This window comes from Calidris pugnax, unplaced genomic scaffold, assembly GCF_001431845.1.
Source record: "Calidris pugnax isolate Ruff unplaced genomic scaffold, ASM143184v1 scaffold20, whole genome shotgun sequence".
Classification (NCBI taxonomy): Eukaryota; Metazoa; Chordata; class Aves; order Charadriiformes; family Scolopacidae; genus Calidris; species Calidris pugnax.
This window is the reverse complement of record NW_015094510.1, coordinates 11751079-11776243: the sequence shown is the minus strand read 5'-3', so window position 1 is coordinate 11776243 and position 25165 is coordinate 11751079. Positions and strand designations below refer to the sequence as shown.

General features: G+C 42.5%; 1 protein-coding gene across 1 annotated transcript; it reads left to right on the top strand.

Annotated features, from left to right (window-relative positions):
- The first annotated feature begins 455 nt into the window (after positions 1–455).
- On the top strand, positions 456–24011 carry OLFM4 (olfactomedin 4). The gene is made up of 6 exons (XM_014965719.1): positions 456–699; positions 2888–2971; positions 5899–6051; positions 12020–12232; positions 13183–13336; positions 21819–24011. Exons 1-6 carry the CDS (start codon positions 619–621, stop codon positions 22610–22612), a joined length of 1479 nt encoding a protein of 492 aa, XP_014821205.1. The 5' UTR covers positions 456–618; the 3' UTR covers positions 22613–24011.
- Positions 24012–25165: the final 1154 nt, after the last annotated feature.

The following is a 25165-nucleotide window of genomic DNA, read 5'->3' as shown; positions in this document are numbered from 1 at the left end:
ACATACTGTTAATGTACAAGACATTCTGGGAAGGAAATGGGAGGAGGTAGTCTGTTTGTGTCCCACCTATACTGTGTGAGAATTGAGGGAACTGAAAAGCTGTAGAGACCCCTGTGCAATTTATTCATTGTCAAAGGTCTGTTGGCTTTTGAAAAAAAGGGAGGATATTTCTGGTGTGTGAACAGTCTAACCAGACCTGCTCTGCTCTGTATCTATAAGAAGTAATAAATACCACCCAGACTTGTATTGTCTGCATAACTTAGAAGTAATCTATAAAAATTTTTGTGATTGAGTCACAGTAAGAGGAAATGCCTATCCACCTGTCCTAGCAAATAAGCACCTGATATTCTGCCTGACCAAGATTAAGATTAGATACTGCACCATGGGAAAGCTTTCCTATAAGGAAATTGTATGTAGTTAATTTCTAATGGAGTAACTTGTATGTTTTTTGTACGTTAGTAATTTGGCACCTATTATTATATGAGTTTATGACATCACTTCTCCAAAAACTTAGAAAAGTATCATGCAAGTTCCTCAAGGTTTGGTTAGGGAAATCCCCAGCCTTTAGTATATAAGACCTCCTTTGTCCCTTTGCTGTCACGTCTGCTGGCCGAGAAGATGAAGCACACACAGGTGGCTGTGCTGCTCCTCATGCAGAGCGTGAGGGCTCTGACTGCAACAACAACAGTAAGAGAAGAGGTAAGATGAGGGTCTCATAACCTTCTTGTCTTCTCATGTACTTTAGACTGCTGAAAATTATTTTAAGGTTATTGGAAAATTATTCGGCAAATGTTGAGATCTCTGCATGGAGAAAGCTTGAAATATTCCTCCATCCCCCCTCCAACAAATGTACAGGGACTGGGGAATAAATGTAAAAGTGAGGCACAGGTTTAAAATCAGAGTTAAATTCTGCTTTTGGTTAGATGAGTGCAACTCCCAGTGAGGATCTGAGTGGATATTAAATGCTCTGTGTAGCTTCTAATTAATTAGCAAGGGCTTATAGCAGGAAAGGATCCACATCTTTGATGTGGAAGGAGATGGGAGGTGGGGGCTTTCCTAGTTGCATGGTTGCTGTCATACTCTGTGACCAGGCACGTGAAAGCCATGCTAGGTGTTTTTTGTGAGGTCCTCTCCCTCTTCCCCAAAAAACTGTATCTTTTTGGGCAAGAAAGAAGTTCAAATAAAAACCATCAATCAGACAAAACCCTCCACAAAACCAACAACAAATCCAGAGAGGAGGGAGAAGAGAAAACTTGAAGAAAAACTTTAAATGTAAAAAAATACATTAGTGAAAGATGTGCTTTGGTTTTGTACTGCCTCTTTTTTTTTTTTTTTTTTTTAAATTTAAAACTGGGCTTAAATTATCAGAAGAAAATGTTTGTGAATAGCTTAAAAGCTCATCCAAGTGAAACAAAAGATTTTGGTTTTGTTTGACCCAAAGTGACTGCCTTTTGGTATTTTTTAGTTAAAATTTAGAATAAAACCATTTTGGCTCCCAGTCACTCTTTCTGATTTGTCTGGTTTAGTCACCAACCAGAAAAGGCTTGTGTGCCCCTAGCTGTATTTTCTGAAGTTTGGGAGCACTGTGAAGGCAGGCAGTGAAGTCAGCATCTCCTGGGAAGGTGCTTTTATCTGCTCAAGGAACAGAAAGATGCAAAAGTCAAGATGGAGGTGTAAATATACGTTGATAAGCTGAGGGTAGAAAGCTTAATATGGGAGACATTTCTCCTCAGTCTGCTTAGCTTTAAGCTAGTCCTTAGTTTGTGTAATTTGCACAATTTGTGATACTCTCTGTCCTACCACTGTTAATTGCAACTAGCTGCCACCCCATGTTCAGTGTAATCATCTGAGCACACAAATACTTGTTCAAATGGGTTTATTTGACAAACTGTCCCACAAAAGCTTGTTTACCCTGTGTCCTTTCATAGACCTGCCCTTTGCTGGCCATTTGGGTTTCCCCACCATTCCCTGGGTTGGGAATGGGGCTCCATCTGGGATTTAGTAAATGCAAGAAGACACAGGGGTAGGTGTCCCGTTGCAGGGGGAAACCATGTGATGCTCCATCTGTCACACCATTTGACACTGAGGGTGTCTTGCTGCACTTCCCAGTTTGCCACAGATTTTGGTGAGACTCCCACTCTGGGTGACAGTGTGCTGCATCACGGGGATGCTCTGTGCCCTGCACGCTACATGGGGGTGCAGTAGACCTTTTGGGATGCACAGTACAGTGCCAGGGTGACAGCCACTCCGCTGCTTGTGACAGGAAGGCAGGCACCAGCCTCAAATGAAAGTTAAAGGATGTATATAATCTTACTTACATAAGAGACTCCCAAGGTGGACCTGGCAGTATCCATGGCAGTGTGGTAGGTCCCACAGTGGTCCCTCCCCGTGGTGGGATGCTGCCCCCTCCGTGGTGCCAGTAGCAGAGTGGGATGTGTGCCCCAGCCATCACAGCCTGCAGCCTGACAGCTTGGTGTGAAAGGGGCAGCAAGTCCCACGCCGAGAGGAGTGGCAGGAGAGGATGTCCCTGCCAGGAGGACAGTAGTCTCTGGATTTAGGGCAGGGGGGCACAATGCTGTTGTTTCAGACTGCCATGCAATCTGCCAGGGCTGCCTGTCAGACCCCCCAGCTCGCACCTCCCAGGCAGGCTGAGTGTCCCCTGTCTTGAACTGGTCATGCAGAGCTTTTCTTCAAAAAGAGGTGTCTATGAAGTGACACTCTGCCTGGGGAAATCTTAGTTGCCTCAGCAGCAGATGAGAAAAGCCGATAATTTTACAGATAGTAAAACTGAAGTGCTTTGGAGCAGCGGGATGGAGGTTAGCTGGTGGGGAAGGGATGGTTCCATATGCAGGAATTCACCCTGAAAAGCCTTTCCTTTGCTTTTTAGACCACTTATATGACCACTCATATGACCACTCCATATCTGAGAGAGCCTGACATGACGACTGAAGTCCTGCACGCTTCCCCAAAGGTATGACCATTACTGTTCTTCAATGAAGTCCAGAAAAAAACAAAATCAGGAACTTGTGTCCAATTTTTTAAATGCTACATAGTCACTCAGAGATTTAATCTTGCTATGTGTTCACCATTTAGGCTGCCCACGAAAAGGCATTTAGGTGTTTTGTATCCAGGATTTCAGGCAGTAGTGAATTCCTAAAATCATCAGTGCTGCTTCCATGTCATTCAGTGCCTGAAATATATATCCAAAGCTCTGTCCTTGTGACTACTGAACTGGATCTCAGACATGAAACGGTGGGGGTTTGAAGACAATGTACCAAAGAGTTGGTGGTTACAGCCTCCCTAGAGGAGGGGAAAGACTTCTTTTCAACTCTGCTTTCCCATGTAAACCAGAGCAGGGCCTTGAAACCGTTTTCTGACCAGTGCCCTCATGTAGTTGCTGGGGAGGAGAAAATTTTGATTCTTCCTGTTCTACTTAGCTCAAATTTTATTCTACTATATTCTGGTAGAGGGACTTGAGTCTGATTCCTGTGTCTTCTGGTACAGTGCTCAAGTCCATGGTCTGCAGATTTCAGGATTTGGTTTCTTTCCCTCTCTCTGTCAATGACTGCTTAATAACATGTTTGCTTTGGAATAGATTTGATGGGACACACTAGCTCTGAATGGTCCTGCAACCTAGCATCAAGAACAGGGTTTGTCCAAAGCACAGCTCTACATCAGGTCAGAGATGGTAGACAGCTCTGAGGCAGGTCTTTGTTGTCCAGGCTAGCCCAGTGTGGCTCCTGGAATGTGTGAAGGGACCTCTTCTGAGAGAGACCTAAGTGTCTGGCTCCAGTAGAGGGTTTAGAAAGTTAAATGGAGCTAGGAGTGTCTCTCTGAGTCTCAGTTAGCAGGACCCAAACCTCATCCATCTCCTTGCCCAGCTGAGGTGGACTCTGTCCCTGCCGTGTAGTTTCTGTGGATCCCATTCTTTGTCTTAGGAAGAGAAAATATCTAATTCAGCACTGTGAATGCCACTGGGCTACAGTGTAGCTGGAAATTAGGCACTGAAATGGGTAGGCTGTTTTGAGGATGTAACCCTAAGTCCACATTTAGGCAGCTAAATAAATGTCCTGGATTTCAGAAAATCAAGTACCTGCTGACTCCTACTCCATTTCTTAAATTGAAGTGATGTGGAAAAGGCATACTTCATGCCCATACTCAGAGGACTTAGAGGTGCAGAAGCTTCTAAGTGACTTAGGAACCTATTTTTCAAAGTAATCTAGGTACTGATAGCCATATCTTCAAAAGTACTTGGAAACTTACAAATAGTTTGCAGCATGGTCTCAGTGGGATTTTCAGAAGTGTTTTGGTAACCTACCTGGCAGTGAAATCAATGGAAGTTTTGTGCTGGGACGTTCTGGAATGCCACGAGATACTTCTCTGCTTCCTTTCATATTAAATGTCTTCAGCGGTCTGTCTATGAGAGAAGTTTTAAGGCCCATGGTACTTGAGTAACACAGATAAAACACCTTTTCATGCTTTCTTTCAAAACTGAGATGCGTGCTGTTTGCTATGGCTGCGGTAAAGAGGCTGCCAGAAGTGTGAACTGGGATCATTCCTGCCTGCTGCTGCTCTCTTCCTGGGCTCACAGATCAAGACAGCTTTGCTGCTGGCCATCACTGCATATCCTGGGCTGCTTTGGCAGTGAGGAATTTAGTTGAAACCACTGTGAAAAAGCAAGGGAAAAAGTGCTGAAGTGTCAGCTTTCAGGAGTTAGTTTTGTTGTTTGCTTGTTTATTTTTAAGAGGGAAGGAGAAAGAGAAAACACATGAGTAACACCGGGATTTCTGCAAGGCAGGAGGAGAGATTATACAAAGAAGTGTATTTAAAGAGCAAGTCTGTAGCTTTAGAATGTGCAACTGCATTGAAGTGTGTGCCAGAATATTTTAAAGTAACATCAAATATCTTTATTAATAAATTCGTGATAGGTTTATGAACAGGGAAACGTTTTGTATACAAACAAAAAAGAACTGCTCCAAACACACTCAGTATTCAGCCCAATGTTTATAGGAAATGATATGCTTTAGCTATAAATTATGGCAAGATCAGGAATTGCCAGCCCTGACCTTTCTATAATACAGTATAGACATTGCTCTAATGGTGATGTTTTGGGCACGCAGACTACCAGGACAAGGAGATTCATGCTAATGGCATGGGCAATAGCTTTGCAAACTACCCATAAACATGGGTGGGCAGGCTGCGGTGTGTGGGTATTAAGTGCAATATTTTGTAGCAAAGTAAGTATCTCTACCTGAGGCTGAGCCTGTGTATTTAATTCATCACCTTTCAGTGGTGTATAAGGAAATGCATATGTCTATTTTGTTGGGGCTGACTGAGAAACTTTAAATGAAGCATTTTTCTTTTCAAAACTTTCCCTTTTACTAGCTCTATTTTGGTGCTTTCATCTCTGTGGATGGAAATGACTAGATGATCTGATCGATTCAGATTAACGGAACAGTAACTATAAGAACTGAATTACTAAGTTACCACTTTCCTGCTTTAGCAGGGGAGTTGGTCTAGATGACCTCTAGAGGTCCCTTCCAACTTTGACAGTTCCGTGATTCTGTGATTCCATGTGTTTTTCCATCCTCTGGAAAAGTTACTTCAGTATTTTAGGAATATTGTCCACAAGATTGGGAAAGTAAGAACTATTATATGCCTCTGCTTGTCCAATGGTAGAATCTTTACAGCAATATTTAACTATTTTCAGAAAGATTTGTAAGGCCAAGTCATAAAAATTGTTATATACCTTGAGTTCCTTGGAAGAAAAAGCTGAAAGACCTCTAGTAACAAAGTTGTTGATCTCATGATTTTCACAGATCATATTGGTTTTGGATGTTAGCTCCTGATTTCAGAGAAGAATATTAACACTTTTTCCTTGCTTATTTCTCATTGCAGCTCTTCACCAATGTGTCTGGCTCTGTGGATGACAGGGGATCTTGCCAGTGCTCTGTGTACTTGCCGGATACCACCTTCCCAGTGCAGAAGGCTGAGAAATTGGAAATTATAGCCGCAACGCTCTCGGAGAAATTTGAGTTAGAGCTTTCTAAAGTAAGGTGTTCTTTTCTCATAAATATAACAATTGTATCTTTGCTGAAAAAAATGGTTGCCTGTGAAAAAGTACAGCAGCCAGTGCTTTTCTGTGACTTGTCTTTCAAACAGTGGGAAAAAGGGTTCTGTAAGAAAGACGAGAAGGGTGATTAAATCTCAAATCTTTGACATTGTAGTATGTAACACATTTGAATATCCTTAGGTCTCTTTTCTAGGCTTTTGTAGCTAGACGCATATGGTATTTTGGGAAGAATGGTTATGTTTTTCCTCTCTTGGCTCAGTTTTATTGGTTTGTGATTGCTACACAGAGCCACAGGAAGCCAAGCCTCCTGCTCTTTCATGTGTTATTATTTGTATCAAGCCAGCCAGATTGTGAGAGGGAAAGGAAGGGAAAGAGGAGAAAGGTCACCACAGACCAGAGTGAAGAAGTAGGTGAATATTTGTCCCTTCACTTCTGCTCTCAGAGATTAAAAAAAAAAAAAGATAAAAAAACCCAAATATCTTCCTTGTCAACATCTGAAGCTGTGGCAGCGAGACTGCTGAATTATGCATTGTTGTTGAAGTCAAACACACCTTACACTACTTTGGCTGCTTGTTGCATGAATTCAGATCCATTTTTTGAGGAACTCAAGCAAACCCACACATGCTGCTGTGCACCAGGTGAAGCTGCCTGTGAAGACGGAAGTCTGTCTTTGACTTTTGACAGTGGGTAAATATTCAGGATTCAGATTAGGTGTCCAGCAGAAAATGTTTTCTTCAGGAACCAAGCATCTTAAGAAATGAAGTGTCCTTGAATTAATCAGCAGAAAAGGCACGGCATTAAATTATAAATTCTGACCATAAATATTCATAACCCTCCTCTGGTATAATCAAGAACAGATAAGAAGTTGTGCATAAAAAACAGAACAACAGGCAGAAGATCCTGTGGTAAGATCTTTCAGTTCAAATCATTTGTTTTGAAAGAACTGGAGCTAACAATGAAACACATGCAGCTGTCAGCAGGGATATGAAGGGCAAGCTGACAGAAGTCTCTCTGCCTTGAAGCACAGAAGTTACCTGATTCTTTGCAGGATGGAAGCGTAGTTCAGAGTTAATGATCCATGAGAATTACTGAGATTTTAGGTCCCCATACTGTTCCCACTGTGGTCAGTGCCAGCATTTTAAGCTAATTGCTCTGGGACAGGATCAGGGTCATGATTTCTAGCCAGAAAGTTGGTGTGATTCTTCAAGGTGTTTGTGCACCATCTTTCCCAGTCACTTGCCTTGGTGTAACCAGTCTCTTACAAGTATTTTCCTCAAAATGGTGCATTTCTCCCTTAGGATGTGTGATTTATCTGCTAGTCTCATGAAGAAATGCAAAGCATCTCAAGTGCTGCTTGACCTCTCTGTATGGACAACCTCAGATCTCCTTCAAAGTCGTGTGTCTTGCTCATATAAATACATGGGTTACTATAGATATCAAAAATTAGCGTGGCACCCATGCTGTCATCCTTAGGTGTCCAGCAGTGTAACGCAGTGTAGACACTGACCTTGGCTTTCAATTCTTGCTGCAGACAGTGAAAATTCCTGACCTAACTCAGGCTTCACTGAATTTCATCCTGTCGAGACCAATCAGCCAAGCAGTGTTACAATGCATCTAGTTAGATAAAGTGTGACATATACTTTGGTGTGATCCAGGCAAAGAGATACTGTGGGTCAGAAATGCATTTTGATGTAACTCTGTGTGTGTAAAATTTTTCAGTTATGATACTGTTTTTCTGTAGAAAGAAGAAAGGTGTCAAGCGTTGCCCTATTGATATCTGAATTTAAGTAATCTCAGATCTTGTGATACATGAGTCTCCATGCATAAAAATTCTTCACCTTTCCAGTTGTGGAAACAACCCTCCTTGTACAATCCTGTACACAATCGTGATATAGTCATAGAAAGAAGGAAATAATGAAATGGAGGAAAGCCCAGTTCTCATTATTGATCATTATTAGAAATGATCCTGAGTAAAATCCTGAGAAATTGTGCTCAAACATAACCTGATCTCACCACAGGGGTGGAAATTTCTACTGGCTGCTTGCTTTTTTGACTCTGAGAACCCATTCTTTATTTGCTCTCCTAAAACACCCTTTGAAGCTCATGGGAGCTTTCCCAGGGTAAGAGCTGCAGGATTGGACCCTCTTAAGGATGCTTTCCGTGTGCTAGAAGTCCCAGATAAACAACCTGATTGAATCGTTAACCTTTTGCCTGATTGTAGGCTAATTCAAAAAGCAAGGGGGTCCTTTTATAGAATCAGCAGGCAAGGAAGCTCGCTGATAAAGAGATGCTCTCATGTGCCAAATGAGTACAAACCGTAGGCTGAAAATACCAGACTAATTTTTCCTCTGTCACATCAACCTTTGCCAGCATAATTATGATTACAGAAGAAAATTAACCTTTCAAAGTGAAGCTGGAATTGGCTGCTTCTCTCAATAGGAAAGGGGAGAGGACACCTCCGTACCAGGGATGGATCGGCACTTCATCCCAAGGAGAGAAAGTGCCTTCCAGAACTTGGCCCAAAACAGCCACAACACCCTCACATAACAAAAACAGGAGACAGAAACTATGCCTGCCCTCCACCAGGAACAGCTGTTTTCAAAATGTTAACCTGCAGTAGAATTCTTCTCGGTGTCAGCTTGCAGACTGCTTGCCAACTATGCTTCTTATGTGTCCATAGAGCTCAGGCCTGCCCGAAGCCAGTGTCCTGGGCCAAGTGACTTTATAGAGTTGCTGGTTTGGTCTCTTCTATCTCATCTTCCCTCAGCCCTCCCACTTTTTTTTCTTTTCTTTTACATCTTCATCTTTGCACTTTTGTTCCCCCTTCTGTACTCTCCAAATACGTGCTGGAGAAGTGTCTGTTTGCATGCTGCAAAACCCGTGTTGATAAATACCAACTGCAAGTAAACGACACAGTAAATGAGCATTGCAGATTTTTCATGCCCTTTTCATTCCATGAGGGTGACAATGCTTGGAAAGGAGGAAAAACTGAAACTGAGGAATTTTTTTTCCTACATATGCCTCACATGGCTCCATGTTCTTCCTATAAAGAGATATTACAGGCCCTAAGCACTCATCATACCCTTCTTTAGGCTTTTATGACAAATGTGGCAGCAATCAATACGAGTTATTGTTCTGTGTGCCTAAAGATGGGATATGCACACAATTTCTGTGCCAGTCTGTCAAGAGACGACAGCCAGTCCCTAGCAGGTAGCTACAGTAGAAGACCAGGGATTACAAGCTGCTTAAATCTATCTGCCAAGCAACAGAGCAACATCATGTTCCTCTTTCAACCGATATTTTTGAACTACAGAAACTCCTGCGCCAGATCTGAGCAGGCAGGAATGTCCACACAGGGCATTGCGATGCTTGACATATGTGCTGGATTTGTCTTCAAAAGCGGCATAGACCTGTTAGAGCAGCACTGCTGAGAAAATTATATTTGTCCAATAATTCGCCAGGGGAGCTATTAGCTCGAGCTCATTGCGACGATGGTGTGGCTGTATAGAGCACTGCAGAGTGCTGGGGCTAGTTCAGGCTCAACTTGTGTGGATATCTCTCAGCTATACTCCACTGGATGGGGCTGACATGTCCTTAAATGACCTAGATGGTTGACTGAGTGAAAACCTTCTGATGTGGGAGAAGAACTTCAGGTCTGTGCCCTGCGGCACTCTGCAAGCGGGGCTGAAATAACTATGTGTGCCTTGTTCCAGCCCCCAGCATTTTGTCCAGGCTCTCAGGCCCCTAGAGAAAACTCCAGATTCACAGTTTCTCACTAATGAGTAGCCATCATTAATTCCAGCATTTCAGCGGCTTGTAGATTTGACCTATATTGCATCATTATTATTATTATCAGTAGTATTAGTGTTTGTATTAGTGTTACTGTGAGAAAGGTTATTAATACCTAGATAGATTTCCAAATATCTCTGTGATATGTGTAGCTTCACACAGCAGTGAGATCTTCTTCAGACATGGGCTTGCTTTATACTTCTCAGGTTGCAATCATATGTGCTTGCTTTTTCGCTGTGCAAGCTCTAGGCACACATTTTAAACACTGACCTTTGGAGAATCTTTTCAGAAGATTTTTTTCGAGGGTATCTTCCAACTCCAAACTGGTTTTGGTGATCAGTGAAAGAGTGGCTTTTCCAAGAGCATTGTCCAATTCCCTCTTGAACAGATGATGGTGTCAGACAGGACAAGGGCTTTCAGCTGTCTTTTTATACAAGAAGTTAGGTCTAAGACTTTATATGTTATTAGTATTTTATTCTTAATTGTAATAAATAGCTTAGTTTTTCCTAAGCTTGAAGTTACTCAGATCTGACCTGGGAGATCTAGAGCATCCAGTCTTATGAGTCAGGGTGCTTCTGCTGCAGCTTATGGAGATGTGCCAGTTTAGATCAGAGCAGCTCAAAGTCTGGCTGCACACATTTAGAACACAAGATCTGTTTCAAACCCTGATTTAAATGCACAGGGTTGAGCAGCCTTGTTTTCAGTGTACGTTATGTATGTGCATGCAGAGAGGTTAATTCAGATTTATGGTGTGGTTGTGCCACTATAGAAAATTATACTTTTCAAAAGGGGGTCTACTCACTTGTGGTTCTACTTCTTAAACCACATCACTGACTATTTTATGATCTCAAAGGATCCTTTCTGCCCTTCATGAATTTCCATGTTGTGAGCTCCTGTACCTCCTCTGTGGTACCCACAGGATTCAATCAAAACTGAGAGGAATTATTTGATAAGTGTGTTTGTTGGGGTCTCCATCCCAGGGAATGCTGCTGGAAAGGGAAAACAGGGAGTCCATGGTCTTCATACCAGGACAGGATTTTAGAGGTCATTTCAGAGCCAATGGGAAAAAATACCGACTTTCCTTTTATGTTAAGATAATGCAAGAACAGTTGAGATGATATGGGTTAAAAATCTTTCAGCCAAATATGTAATAGTTATGGAAATCATAGCGCTGTAAAGAGAGGGACTTATACTACAAACACCATCTGAGAGTATAAATTTGGAGTTACTGGTGCAACAAAATAATTATATTTATTCCTACTTCTTACATTTTGTGGTACAATTATATTGATTTAGGGGAAAACAGGCATGAATTTTATGAAGCATATAGGAGAGGAATGATGTATGTTTCCCAAAGTGTTAAATGTCAAGGAACTAACATTTTCCATGGAATTCCATGAATCCGTATAATCTTAACATCCGGCATCACGATGCTTGTGCTGTGACCTTTACCTCAGCAGATACATGTGTGCAAATATATTTATGTGGACAACTGTTCAATGGTTCAAAGGCTGAAAAGGCTGCTACGTAAATTACTTTAGCTAAAGCCTGCAATAAATTTTACACTTTCATTTAAACCAGATTTGATTTTTAACACTGTGTTTAAACATTACCCCCTGCCCAAAGACAAACCCCAAACTAGTTCTGCCAACTTTTGTCATAATTCACACGTACGCAGGGTAAAATCCTATTTGGATTCAGAGTTAATGGGAAATGTGAAGCTGAAAAACTTGGGAATCCTTTATTGCATTTTTTCAGCCTTCTCGGGTTGCTTTTGTGAGATAATACACTGCAGATTTCCTAATAAAATTTTCACCAATGTAAGTTCTTGGCATATCGAGGATAAAATTAGCTCACAGAGACAATATTGGCAAAGAATTAAAAAAATGGAAGACCGTGAGTAAAATTCTGCCTTCGGTTATCCCCAGGCATTCCTGAGGGGACTTTGTGGAACTGCCAACAATAAATGAGGGTTAAATTTCACATTTTTAATGTATGTGATGAGAATTTCATTTATGTAGTTTATGTGAAGAATATATATGTCAAGTATGTGGAAGTTATGCATGGGGTACTCAGAAATATAATAAAGATGTCAGACAGGCTTGTTTTATTTGCTAACCTTGACTTGAATATGTGCTTTTTTCTTTTTTTTTTAAGGTTAGAGAGTACTCAGAAATGATTGAACTGTATCAGAAGCAAATCGTTAATCTAACCATCAGAGTGGAGCATATGGAGCACACCAGTGTATCTTACACAGAACTGGACTTCCAGTTACTGAAAATGGAAATCAGTGACCTAGAGAGGCTGGTCACTCAGCTGAAATCCAGCCTTGTTGGAAGCAATGTCATCGTTGAGCAAATATATTTGGAGGTATTGCCAAAGCCCTAATTAGCCACAGAGGATTCAAATATACAGATAACAGTTTACTCTCTCTTTACTGTTTAGGTTGAGGAAATGTAGCTGGTCTCTACTGCAGCCAGTGGAATTATTTTAGCATTTCATCAGCATAAATTAAAAGAAAGCTTGACCTTAAATGTATTAACATCTTTCTCCTTGATATAGAGCACAGAAAAACAACAACAAAAAAAAAAGCCAAAACAAAATGGGGACATCTTTATTTTTGCCAAATATCTGCCTGAAAGTTAACAGTTTTGCATAGCATTAAGCACATGAGCTGATTAAATTATTGTAATAAATATTAATTTTTAGACCCCCATGCTTGAAAGCCTCCGTGCTTTAACTTAGATAATTATAAAATTAGCTTCTGGTTGCTAGGGCAGTGGCCCAATCAATATGAAATCAAGAAGTGGGAAAGACTATCACCTTCCCAGCAGACTATAAATCACATTTTCAAAATTGTAATTAATCACTCACCTAGAGAGAATAATTACTTCAGATTGAAAGTGAAATACCATTTTCTCCATTGTCCTCTAGCTCATCAAGTAGGTGATTGAGAGTGTTATTTATCTTTGCAAATAAAATTTCCAGATACCTTCATAAAGCTGGAATGAGAACTTTTTATGTACAATAGCCAGTACTTGCCTAAAACTTACCGGATACTTTTAAACTATTAATAAAATAGCACTATCTTTTTGCATTATAATATACAACTGAGTGTTAAAACATTTCCTTGTGGCCACATACCTCTGCTGTAAATGTAAAGTTCAGACTAGCAGGATGAGGTCTTTTCTTAGGGATATTTCTTAAAACCTGTTCTGTAGCATCTTCTGTGGTATGATCAACCCTGCCTGCAAATATCTATAAAATGACGTTGACAAAAATTTAAACTTACTCTCTTTTTTTTTTCTTTTTTTCTCTAGATCAAAAATCTGACTATACTGGTAAATGAACTAGAATCACTGGACAAAAACAACGTCCTTGCAATTCGTCGGCAAATTGTGTCTCTGCAGAATCGATTGAAAGAGTGTGAAGAGAGCAGAAACAAAACTACAGTACCCCCTTATTTCCCACCAGGTAAGCATTTCACTTCTATGTTAGATAAGAAACAATATAATACATGGGCAGAAGAGTAAATGCAAAGATTTCTTTGTTAATATTAAATACAATTGTAATGATACCACTTAGCTCTTGGCAAATTGAGAAGACAGCTCCTAATGTTTCATCAATGGGTTCAAAAGGAAAACGAGGGCAGGGAACAACTCTTCCAGACACAGTAGCTGCTTTCAACTGGAAAAAGTTGTAATCTTTCTCTCAGCTGCAGTGTGAAAAGTGAACCTCTACCCCCCTTCTCTCTCTCAAAACAATTACCTTTTTTTTTGCAGGAAACGATGCTTTTTTTCTGACCAGCTTTGATTTTTAATAGTTCCTGTGAAAGTGACCTGTGTCATGGCAATTTTTCTCTTATGCTGCTTGGGAAATGTATGAGCAACAGTTGATGTTCTAAAGCTGTTGGTATGCAAGCTCTGGAAGGTAGCTTTGCATGAAGATTACTTTTGCTTCACATGCAAAAGATTCTTCTAAATCAGAAGGTCAAGAACCTTGGGGGAAAATTCTGGTCTCAGAGAAATAAGTGGGAGCTTTATCACTGATTTCAACAGAAAGAGGATTTTTACCATTTTCTTAACTAGGAAAGGTTATGTTCTGGGGCTTAGATCAGTGGTTCCCAGAGTGTGGTTCATATAAAAGTAGCAACAATCACAGGGCATGTGGTAATTAGTTTACAACTGGAATAATTCCTGTCTTGACGGTGTGTTCAGTTGAAAAATCATGTTGCAAGTGAATTGTGGTCTGAGAAATTTTGAGATTCAGATATGAGACACAGGAGCAAACTGTTTAGGAAGCAGTAGTTTAGATATGCCAGGTCAAGCATCCCACTCGCTAACAGACAGGAGGATTTATCAAGCTGTCTTGATCCCCTAGCATTTTATACACAGGGGGTTCCTTTTGACAGAGTATTGTAAGAGAGAAAGTGCTCTGCTGTATACAATACCCAGGGGAAGGATCTTAGCAATCAGCCACAGGAGCCCATAAAAAAAGGAGGAGTGGTGTCTAGCTTGTGAGTAGCCCAGATTTGCACCGACCAGCATTTACTTCTCATCACCTTGGGGTCAGCTGTTTCAAACATCTTGTTGGAAAGGTGAGAGACAGAAATACATGCTTCCCCTAGGGTCAGCAGCCTTTCCTACTGCGATCTCCTCAGGGCTTCCTGACCGTGCAGGCAGCTGCTGTGCTTCTCTGACAGGCTGCACGAGTAACACCTTGTCTGGGGGATCAAGCAGGAGAGAAAGCTGAAATAAAACCCCACCTTGCAAAATCTCAAGGCCCTTCTCAGCTCCTTAAGGAAGGGCTTAAAATGTTTCAATGAAAAAAAAAGAAAAAGAAAAAAAAGAAGCAAGCGATGTATTAAAAGTATTTGAAGGGCATCTCATTGATTTATTAAGGGTGACGGTGTGTGGAAAGAAACAGCCTCTTTCTCTTCGAGCCTACAGCAAGCCTTTGTTTTGGGAGAAAGTACTGAAACAAGAATACTGTGTCCTTCCCTGAGTGATGGAGGAAGGCACTGCTTTTATGCCTGCGTGGGTGGCGTAAGCGTCTGTGGGATGTGGGAGCCTTCAGAGTGGGAAAGGAATGTCTGTCCTTCCCAGTGCAGCTCCATGCAGGGGTTGGCAAGTCATGGCCAGAGCAGGATGATAGCTCTGGGATGAGTCAATGTAACTGCGTAGGATTGTGACCGTAACAGAATTATTTAGCCTTGCTTCTTAGGGCACGATGGGGAGATGGACAGAGTTTATCTGAGACTAAAATGGTATTGCTTTAGTGTTGCCTTATTCCTGACTGGTGCGCCAGCTAGCTCAGGCACCTTTGCATGTCACCGCGTTGTGTGAGAACCAAAGAGCAGAAAATAGCCTAGAAGGCCCAAACACCACGTGATATGAACAATAGCTTCCACTGACTTCCAGAGAATTATCACCACCGACATCAACTGAGGACATCCTCTGGTGTTGGTGTCTGTGAGTTTATCTCCTGCCCACAGGAATAGGAACCCCGAAGGGGTTGGAGGAGGTGTGTGGGCTTATTGTCATGGCCAGATTTAGGGTGAGGGTGGTCTTCCACTGACTTCCAGAGAATTATCACCACTGATAAAAAAAAAGAAAAAGAAAAAAAAGAAGCAAGCAATGTATTAAAAGTATTTGAAGGGCATCTCATTGATTTATTAAGGGTGACGGTGTGTGGAAAGAAACAGCCTCTTTCTCTTCGAGCCTACAGCAAGCCTTTGTTTTGGGAGAAAGTACTGAAACAAGAATACTGTGTCCTTCCCTGAGTGATGGAGGAAGGCACTGCTTTTATGCCTGCGTGGGTGGCGTAAGCGTCTGTGGGATGTGGGAGCCTTCAGAGTGGGAAAGGAATGTCTGTCCTTCCCAGTGCAGCTCCATGCAGGGGTTGGCAAGTCATGGCCAGAGCAGGATGATAGCTCTGGGATGAGTCAATGTAACTGCGTAGGATTGTGACCGTAACAGAATTATTTAGCCTTGCTTCTTAGGGCACGATGGGGAGATGGACAGAGTTTATCTGAGACTAAAATGGTATTGCTTTAGTGTTGCCTTATTCCTGACTGGTGCGCCAGCTAGCTCAGGCACCTTTGCATGTCACCGCGTTGTGTGAGAACCAAAGAGCAGAAAATAGCCTAGAAGGCCCAAACACCACGTGGTATGAACAATAGCTGGAGATGGACAGAGTTTATCTGAGACTAAAATGGTATTGCTTTAGTGTTGCCTTATTCCTGACTGGTGCGCCAGCTAGCTCAGGCACCTTTGCATGTCACCGCGTTGTGTGAGAACCAAAGAGCAGAAAATAGCCTAGAAGGCCCAAACACCACGTGATATGAACAATAGCTTCCACTGACTTCCAGAGAATTATCACCACCGACATCAACTGAGGACATCCTCTGGTGTTGGTGTCTGTGAGTTTATCTCCTGCCCACAGGAATAGGAATGCCGAAGGGGTTGAAGGAGGTGTGTGGGCTTATTGTCACGGCCAGATTTAGGGTGAGGGTGGCCTCTGAGGCTAGCACAAAGGACTGCTGGCTGAGCAACTGCAGAGGACTGGCAAGTTTCCTACCTGTTGGGAGATGCCAGCTTTACAGATCACCCAGGTGTTGTGTAGGCTCAGATCTCTGCTAATGCACACAGCGCTGGTGTATCCTGAATTTGTGTGCCTGGCAGGGAGCAAATGTTCCCTGGGCAGAGAACTTTGTAGAGCAATTACGTGTCCTGCAGACTGTATCTGAAAAGAGGTAGTAGTAGGAAGATGTTATTGCTTGGGGAGATGGAGTAAGTATGTGAGAGTGCTGCATTTTCTAGAGGGTCATTTTGGAGGCTTTGCATGGATGCTCGCACCTAGGACTCTGAAGCTCTCTAGCACTCATTTATGCATTTGAACACAATTTCCATACGTTTTCTCTGCAAGCTTGAATGCCTTGAATTCCTGCCAAACCATTTGGCCTTGCCCTGCTTTTAGTTCATATTATATTTATGTTTGTATTAAACTGACTCTTTGTCCTGTTTTCAGGCTGCGTTTTCTTTCCCCCTTCATCCCCTCTCCTGCATATTTTGGGTAGGCAACATGAACTAGAGAGAGCTTGGCTAATCCCCAAGCTGTCTAAGACCATGAGTCTAAAGGCAAGTTTAATTAAAGCTTCTTGCTTCTCAGTGCTGTAGTGCACAGCCCCTCTGACTCTCTCCCCCAAGGCTTTTGCTGCTGTGTTTCTCAGAGCGAGCAGGCCTGTTCTCAGGTGACATAGCAGAAAGAAATCACTGGTCTTCATTTGCCGCCTTCTCTCACCAGACAGGTGGGTGTGAGTGTCTGAGATGGGTCTCAGTAAATATACAGTTAATCATCCTCCTCATCATCACTTACTTTCCTATCTGTGGCAGTTCCTGGCATCTCTCTGCTCATCACTTCAGTGGAAAGAAATACTTATCCATTCCTTTTTTTTTTTTTTTTTTTGGTGCTGATCTCATCTGGCTGCATCAGGGCAGACAGAGAGAGAAAAGACCCCAGGATGGTTCTTTGAGGACTCTGCAGCAGATTCTTTGTCACATCTCACTGAAATGATCTGAGAGAGGCAGCAGGGAGAAGTGAGTCAGATAAAACTCTCAAAGGCAAAAAAAAAAAGAAAGAAAGGAAAAAAAAGAGGAAAGCTGATTTTTCTGGCTTTTTTACACTTAGAAATTAAGGATTTCAAGTTACTGGTGAATAGGTCTCCGCAGGAGGAAGACCTGGTGTAGCCTAATGCTGAAACTCAGACAATCCCATTGGAGTCTTACAGTGATTTCACTTTTACCTTGTATTTTACCTCCTATGTACCCAAGGTTTTTGAGTGATCTGGATTGTGTTTTGAAATGAGTATGTCCATACACAAAGAGAGAGACATGCCCTACAGGCATCTGAAAAGAGCTGGCCAGTGCCTCCTCTCCAAGACTGCTTGAACTGCCCCTGGAGACGCATGCCTTTCTCCATTGGCAATGGAAGGAGCTTAGGTGAGGTACCCGAATGTTTAGTTGCCTGAAGGTAGGTCAGATGAACTGCAGCCCTCCACCTCATCCCCTGTTAGATGCTGACAACATGAGTCTTCCCTGATGCAGTTGTCAGCCTGTGTCTGGTGAAGATGGAGCTGTCTATGTGTGGGTCTTCCTATGTCAGGGAGACAGTAGGAAAAAAGATGAGCCGTTCCGCCAGCAGCTCTGTCCCCCGTGTAACAGCTTACACATCTGGATGCAGTGGTTCATCTGTTGAGAGAGGAGGATGCACATCTGGTGCTTGGGAGTGCCAGAGTGAGAGCGTAGCACCAGTCTGCTCCTGGTCTCTGTACCCCTCATGGGAGTTCCTTTAAATGTGGGTCCCACCTCTTGCGATCCCTTCTCTTCTGTGATCAGACGCAGCTGCTTGAGGGGAGGAGGCTACTGGAGGTTTCTTGGCACTTGTATTGTTGGAGTGAGGAGCTGATGTGCTCTACAAGTGCTTCAGAGTGAAGCAAGACCCAATGGGATGCGTCTCAGTGCTGCAGCCCATCAGCTGAGCAAGTCAGGCTCTCTCCAGCCCTGACAACTAAGTGCCAGCTCCTTTTCTTATGAAACAGGAGGATTAGTAAACAGTTGAGCTGAGATACTGGTTCTTTATGTAGGGAGAAGGAGAAGTACGTGTGTATGTACCTATGTTAGTCCTCCTCTTGCCTATTTGCCACATAAGCATGAAACAAAGGCAGGCAAAAATACCAGGACATCATTTATCAGTGGCCCAAAAGAGTGGAGAAAGGAGTTAAAAACTTGAAAGTCTGAATAATGCATATGGATTTATTTCAAGTACCTTCTAATATTTACAAAATTACATGACACTTTGTTTCCTTTGTGCATTTTTTTCCCCACAAGATCCAGACAGGGAGGCAAGTTTAGATTAAATAAACAACAATGAATTCTTCTGAACCTGTGCAGAAGACAGATCACCCCCTGACTACCACAGAGTTTTTTGGTAAAAAAAAATAATAATTCTGGGAGAGTTTTCAAGGAAATCAAAATCGGGCACATACTCTATAGAAACCTCAGACAATTTTTGATGTCATTAAAACAGAACACGCTTCTAACTTTATTTTAATAATTCATTGTTTCATAAATAAAAACCAAACAAGTGTTCAGCAGAGAGATCTCTTTAAGGGAAGAAATAATAATTTATTATTTCTTTTGTAAAAAAAGGTCTCTCTGCTGAACACACGTTTGTTTTTTATTTATGAAACAATGTATGAATTATTAAAATAAATCTGAAATTGTGTTCTGCTTAATGACATGAAAAATTATTTGAGGTCGCATATAGATGAGCTTAGCAGTGCTTCACTACCTGCAAGCTTCGGCGCTGTATTTTTCTAAACAAATCAAGAGTTTTAGAGCATTTAATAACCATTTAATTCTTAGATAAGTTTATTGTGATTTAAGCACAGTAATGTATTCAATATGTCACCAGCTTGAAAGAAGCCCTCATGCCGGAGGTAACAATACATAATGGAGATATACCAAAAAAACAGTTCAAACTGATTTATGGAGTTGGCAGACTGCAAGCCATTTTGCCCGGTCTGCCTCAGCTTTCTTCCTTTGCATGAGCTGAGGTATAAGCACCTCCAAACGCTGACCCCCATGCCAAGTGCTGAGGCCATGTTACTAGCCACGCTATGTGCCATTTCCAGGGACGCAGCCTGGCTGGCCACACAGCACAGCCTTCCTCCTGTGCTATATTTGGAAATGAGGTTTCTGCTCCGGGGCCTCATCCTCTGTAAAGCACTTAAGTGCATGCTTAAATGCTCATCTGCTGCGAGCCAGGGAGGATGATTCTCTGCGATTCTTGGTGGCACGGAGGGAAGCAGCGTTCAACCGGGGTCATCCCGCGTCTCAGCCGCGGGAATCCCAGGACACAAAAGGGACTGGAGGAGGAGACGGGGTTGTTCACAACTCACGTCATCCTCTCTGCCATGAGCTGGGAACTCAGTGATGCAGAGCTGCTCCCGTGGGCACTACAGACCCCAAGGATGCTGCCAGCATGGCCTGGATACACAGGAATTTAGCTCAACATAGGGATTTACACTTAAAATAAAGCTTCTCCTCACCTTCCTCTTAGATGTTACGAGGAGGCTGCAGGTGAGTCACGTCCCTCAAGCACAAGACAGCACAAAGCAGTGAGAATGAAATGTTAGGTAGTTCAAGGAAAAAAATGCTACATTTTGAGAAAGGAGGAGACATGGAGACCTTCAGTGGCCAAATCGACTCTACACATTGGCACAAATGTTGCCCCCTTGCTTGGATATTTCTAACATTCAGGCCTCAGGTTTCCCTGTCCCAGAGGCTTTCCCACCTTCCCCCCTGGGCTTTAGATCAGAAGATTTCTCTGCATTTTCAACAGTCTATTTTTTCACCAAGTAGCTTGTTTCTCAGTCTTTTTCCAAGGAGAGTACTTCAGATTGGTCTGTCTCGCCATTTCACTCTATCCGTGGGATAGACCAGGATGCCTTTGAGAACTAGATATCTCCTAGGCTTTTTCTGTCAGTGGTTTTAGGAGTCTTCAGTACACCTAAGATGTAGGTTATTTATATGCTAGACATCCCTTCATATGACTGAGCTTATGAACAGCCATTCTTTTCATACAGTCTGTAAGCAATCATGACACGGTACTCATGGAAAGTATTAAAACCTCAAAAGGTAAGTTTGACTTTCATCATCGATGCCATAGCTGGTGGTGCACAGAGTTCCTGTGCTGAGGGAGGTATTATTAACATCAAACAGCTGTGGCCATTAATTTATCCATTAATTGACGTGTGAGACTTGGATCTATTCATGTTATACTCCATCTATCATAAGGAAGGCTGTCTAGTGGCTAGAGCACCTCACCGAATAGGGAAATGCTGGAGTACCACTGAACTCGTGAGCTCGTGCCAGTCACTTGACTTCTCCGTCTCCGTTACCTCAGGTGAACATATCCTTACAATGAAAAATCTGGGACACTTTTGTGGCAGTCATAGAAAAAGCTAATGTTAACACTTGAAAAAAACCATGCTGGTTTTTGCCAGTGGCAGCTTTGGACTCATCAGAGGTGCACAGAGATTTCTGAGTGGAGGACTTTTTCCACCAGTGACTTATAGTATTGGGAATTTATCAGGAAACAGGAATGTCACTGCCATTCACCATGAGTAAAAGGAAAGTATTTCTTGTATCTAAACTCATTTTTCCATGATCGTGAAAATGACTTTGTAGTTGATATGTGGAAAACAGAGCTGTTCTGGTTCAGCTTGAAGTCATATTCTCTTTAGAGTTGCCTCACACGAAAACTGGGAATAATATCTGTCTACACTTCCCAGGCTGTGATTCTTACTGTCTGCAAATTTCTTTGAGGGTCTGAGGTGGAAGGCATCATGCAGCTGTGACACACTGTTGTAAAGCTGTGATTCTGACAGCAGAATGCTAATCTGAAATGTGACTCTGGAATTACTGCTGCTGCTGCTCCTTCCTTCCCCTCCTCAGTGAAATACACAGAAATCAGATGCTCTTCTTTCTTTTTTTTTCCCCATCTCCCATGCTCTCAGTTCCACTGAGGTGGAAAATAACCTAAAATGCTTCTGAAATTGTATTTTCCAAGGGATTTCCTAGTGCATCAGGCTGGCATACATCAAATGGGTAGAAACAGAAATCTGTCCCTTGTCTGGAACAGCACAGTGAGCACTTGTTTTCTGTGAATTAATCCTGACTGAGGATGGATGTCCCTATCTTTTTTACCCCCCACCTTACTCCCCTGGGCCAAAAAATGAACCTTTTACACATGGAGTTATGCATTTGTGTCTCTGCCTTGCCACAAAACTAATCCCTAGTAAGCACACTCTAGAGGCTACAGTATGCAAAACCTCTCTGTTAATGATGACATTTGGAAAACCTGGTTGTTTTTTTTTTTTCTTTAATTGCAGGTAGCTGCATTCACCGTGGACTGCTGAATGTTAGCCAGCCCTATGTTGTAAAGCTGAACTGGAGAGGATTTTCCTACAAATACGGTTCCTGGGGTAGAGATTACTCTCCCTCTAACCCAGAGGAAGAAGTCTATTGGGTTGCACCATTGAACACAGATGGGAGATACTTGGAATACTACAGAATTTATAGTTCCTTTGATGATTTGCTGCTCTTTAAACCCCTGTATGAAACTAGAGTAGTGTATGGGGAGGGAAGTGGTGCTGCCCTTTATAATAACTTTTTGTACTATCATGCTTATAGTTCAAGACAAATGGTGAAGCATAATATAAAAACAAGCACCGATGTTTTGAGAAAGGATCTTCCAGATGCTGCTACTGGTAGCCGTTTCTCTTATGCAGGTGTATCATGGCAAGACATAGACTTTGCTGTGGATGAAAGTGGGTTATGGGTAATATATTCAACAGAAAATAACTTGGGCAACATTGTGATTAGCAAACTCAATGAGACCACACTTGATGTGCTAAGTACTTGGCAGACAAGACAGTACAAGCCATCTGTTTCCAACGCTTTCATATTATGTGGTGTTCTGTATGCCACAAGGCCAGTAAACACTAGGAAAGAGGAGATCTTCTACATGTATGACACAAATACTGGCCAAGAAGGTAGAGTAAGTGTCATGATAGATAAAAAGTTATCTACAATCCAGAGTATTGATTATAGCCCCTCAGATCAGAAACTGTATGTTTACAATGATGGTTACCTTCTAAGATATGATGTGACCTTTCAGTCTTAACATCTCAGTGCCATAAGCATGTGATAAAACTGGCAGCATCTGAAATGAGAGATCCAATTAGACAATGCTATTGGTGGTTTAGGGTTTATCTGGTCTGGTATACTCTATCTGGTATCCGGGGTGATGGTGTTATATATATTATTTGTACTCTTTAAGGGAATTAGTAGTATTGCTGGCAGCAGTGCCTGTCAGTACTGGGTTCTTTACGTTTTGATTGGTGTTCATTGGTGTTTTGTGCTTTACAATAGTCCTGCCACTGGGGGTAGATTTACTGTACAGATTTAGTGCATTTTGTTCCCAGAAATTGATGGGCACAGCCTATCTACTGACCAAGAAGACAATTATCCACTGATGTGCATTTCTCAGTGTAACACAGACAAGACACCCAGAAACTGAGGATGAATTTCCACTGATCAGCAGAGTGGATTGAGACCTCAGAGAAATTGGTAGAAGGATTAAAACGGTATAGGAAATAGACTTGGTTGGAAGACAGCAACCCATTTTTTTTAGGTGGAAGCAGTAGTATCTGGCTCAAGGATTCAGAGGAGAGGGTAGAAATGGACTTTGATGTTTGAAGCCCTACCACAGATAGGAGAGAGAGGGAATTTGGGCAGAGACAGAGCTCACTGCCCTTGCCATCACTGACACAATGGGACAGCCACCCCTGGGGCACCACCTGTAGCTGCCTTCCCTCGGCTCAGCCCTCTCCCAAACTGCCATAGCACCAGGCTGCCTTCCCAGAGTCACTATGGGGGCAAAACTGGCAGCAGAGCTTTCACCATCTTACTTTCTGTCCCACTCTGTTGCCCTTAGCAACTCCTGGTGCCTAGACCTGGCTGTATGAATGGTCTCAATGCAATTTAGCCATGTTTTGTGGTCACCATGGCTCTATTTTCCTGGCAGTACAGGGCAAGAAACACTGTTTTCCTTTCCTTTATGCTCTTGTAAGCTGATGCAAATGCTCCCGTTGACTTTATTGGCCACGAGTGGCTTTTAGGTATATATCATGCATTGCCATAGAATGACAGCCATGTGATTTAATGTGCCTCTATTCAGCACTTTTGCCATTCTGTAATTAGATTCCTGAGAGCCTTGTTAGTATAGGGTCCAATTTTTTCCCTGGGTAATTCTGTCTTTCAGTAAGGTAAGCAGTCTTGTGGAAAACAGAAGTCTGGTCAGACTAGTTGGATATGTGGGGTTTTTTAAAATGGGTATTGTGTAATAATTTTTGAGTTTGTGCACTGTATCAATGTCTTACCTTCATCATGTCAGCAGGCTGAAATACTGAAATACAGAACTCTACAATGATGAAGAAAGCAGTTCATGTAGTTCATTTTCTTCTGTTACCTATGCAAGCATGTCTGTGTCTTCTGATAATAAAAATCAATACATATATCAATGATTGCTTTTGTTTTAATAAAAAGAATATTTCAAAGGATCCCAGTTGTTGTGTAGAGCCATATAAAGCTGCTTGTGACAAATAGGTAACTTTTGGGATGCAACAGGAAGCCAGGGCACCAAATGTCTGAAATGGGATCATTGCACTCAGCTGGGCTCCGTGTGCTTCAACAGCTCTGGGAACAACGCAAAGGTGTGAATCAGCATGTCAACAGGTACAACAAGAGGAGCTTTATTTCCCCACACAGAAATATATTAGCTGGTTAGGGTAACATTTCTCCACCAAGCTGAGATGCTACTCGAGACATCAGAGGCTGATGAACTGATGACACGTTTTGAAGCCAGGTGCTGCCACTTATCAGGTATCAGCATCTGTTTCTTGGAAACCTGTGAAATGAATCTGAAAGCCATGGAGGCATTGGTGCAGTAATCTGATCAGTCAGCACAGGCAGGGCTGCTGTGTGAATAATCCTTAACAGCCCAAGTAAGGATTTGGCTGAGAAAGGAAGAAGAAAATACTGCAAAAAATATTTTTTCCTTCCACAGCTGTGCGTGGGTCATGGAAGGTGAGCAGCTCTCCACTTATTATCAAGAAATGTTGTCAGCATGGGCCTTTGGGCTCCTCAGCTCACCACCATTTGGGGAGGGTGTTGATTTTAGCATGTGTATGACCAATTCTGGTGAATCGACTGTGATTCTCAGGTCCTTCCTGGGGGCAGGTCCTTATGGTCTAGCTTTCTCCCCTTTGGAAACAGTAGTTGGCCTGGACCGGAGGCACCCCCGATGGTGGTGGAGGTGGGGATGCCATGACTATCCCATGGCTCCTTGGTTGTGGTGTTGCCCAGACACTGTGTGACTTGGCACTGGGCTACAGCTGGACCTCACTGAGGTAGCCCAGAGGTGGGGAGAGAGTGGCAGTGGCCGTCTCATTGGGGTACCACACAATGGTCGCTGCAGAGAAGATGAAACTCAATCAGGTTAGACACCAGTAGCTCAGCATCAGAAGGAAAGCACAAACATCCCTGCGCTTATAAAAACCTTAGAACACTTTGTGTGGAGGGGCTCAGTCAGGATGTTTTGGTTCTGGCAAGGTTGAGCTTGTCCTTTGAGCTTTGTTCTGTGTTAGTATTTCTTAGGTAGCCAGTGCCAGGGTGC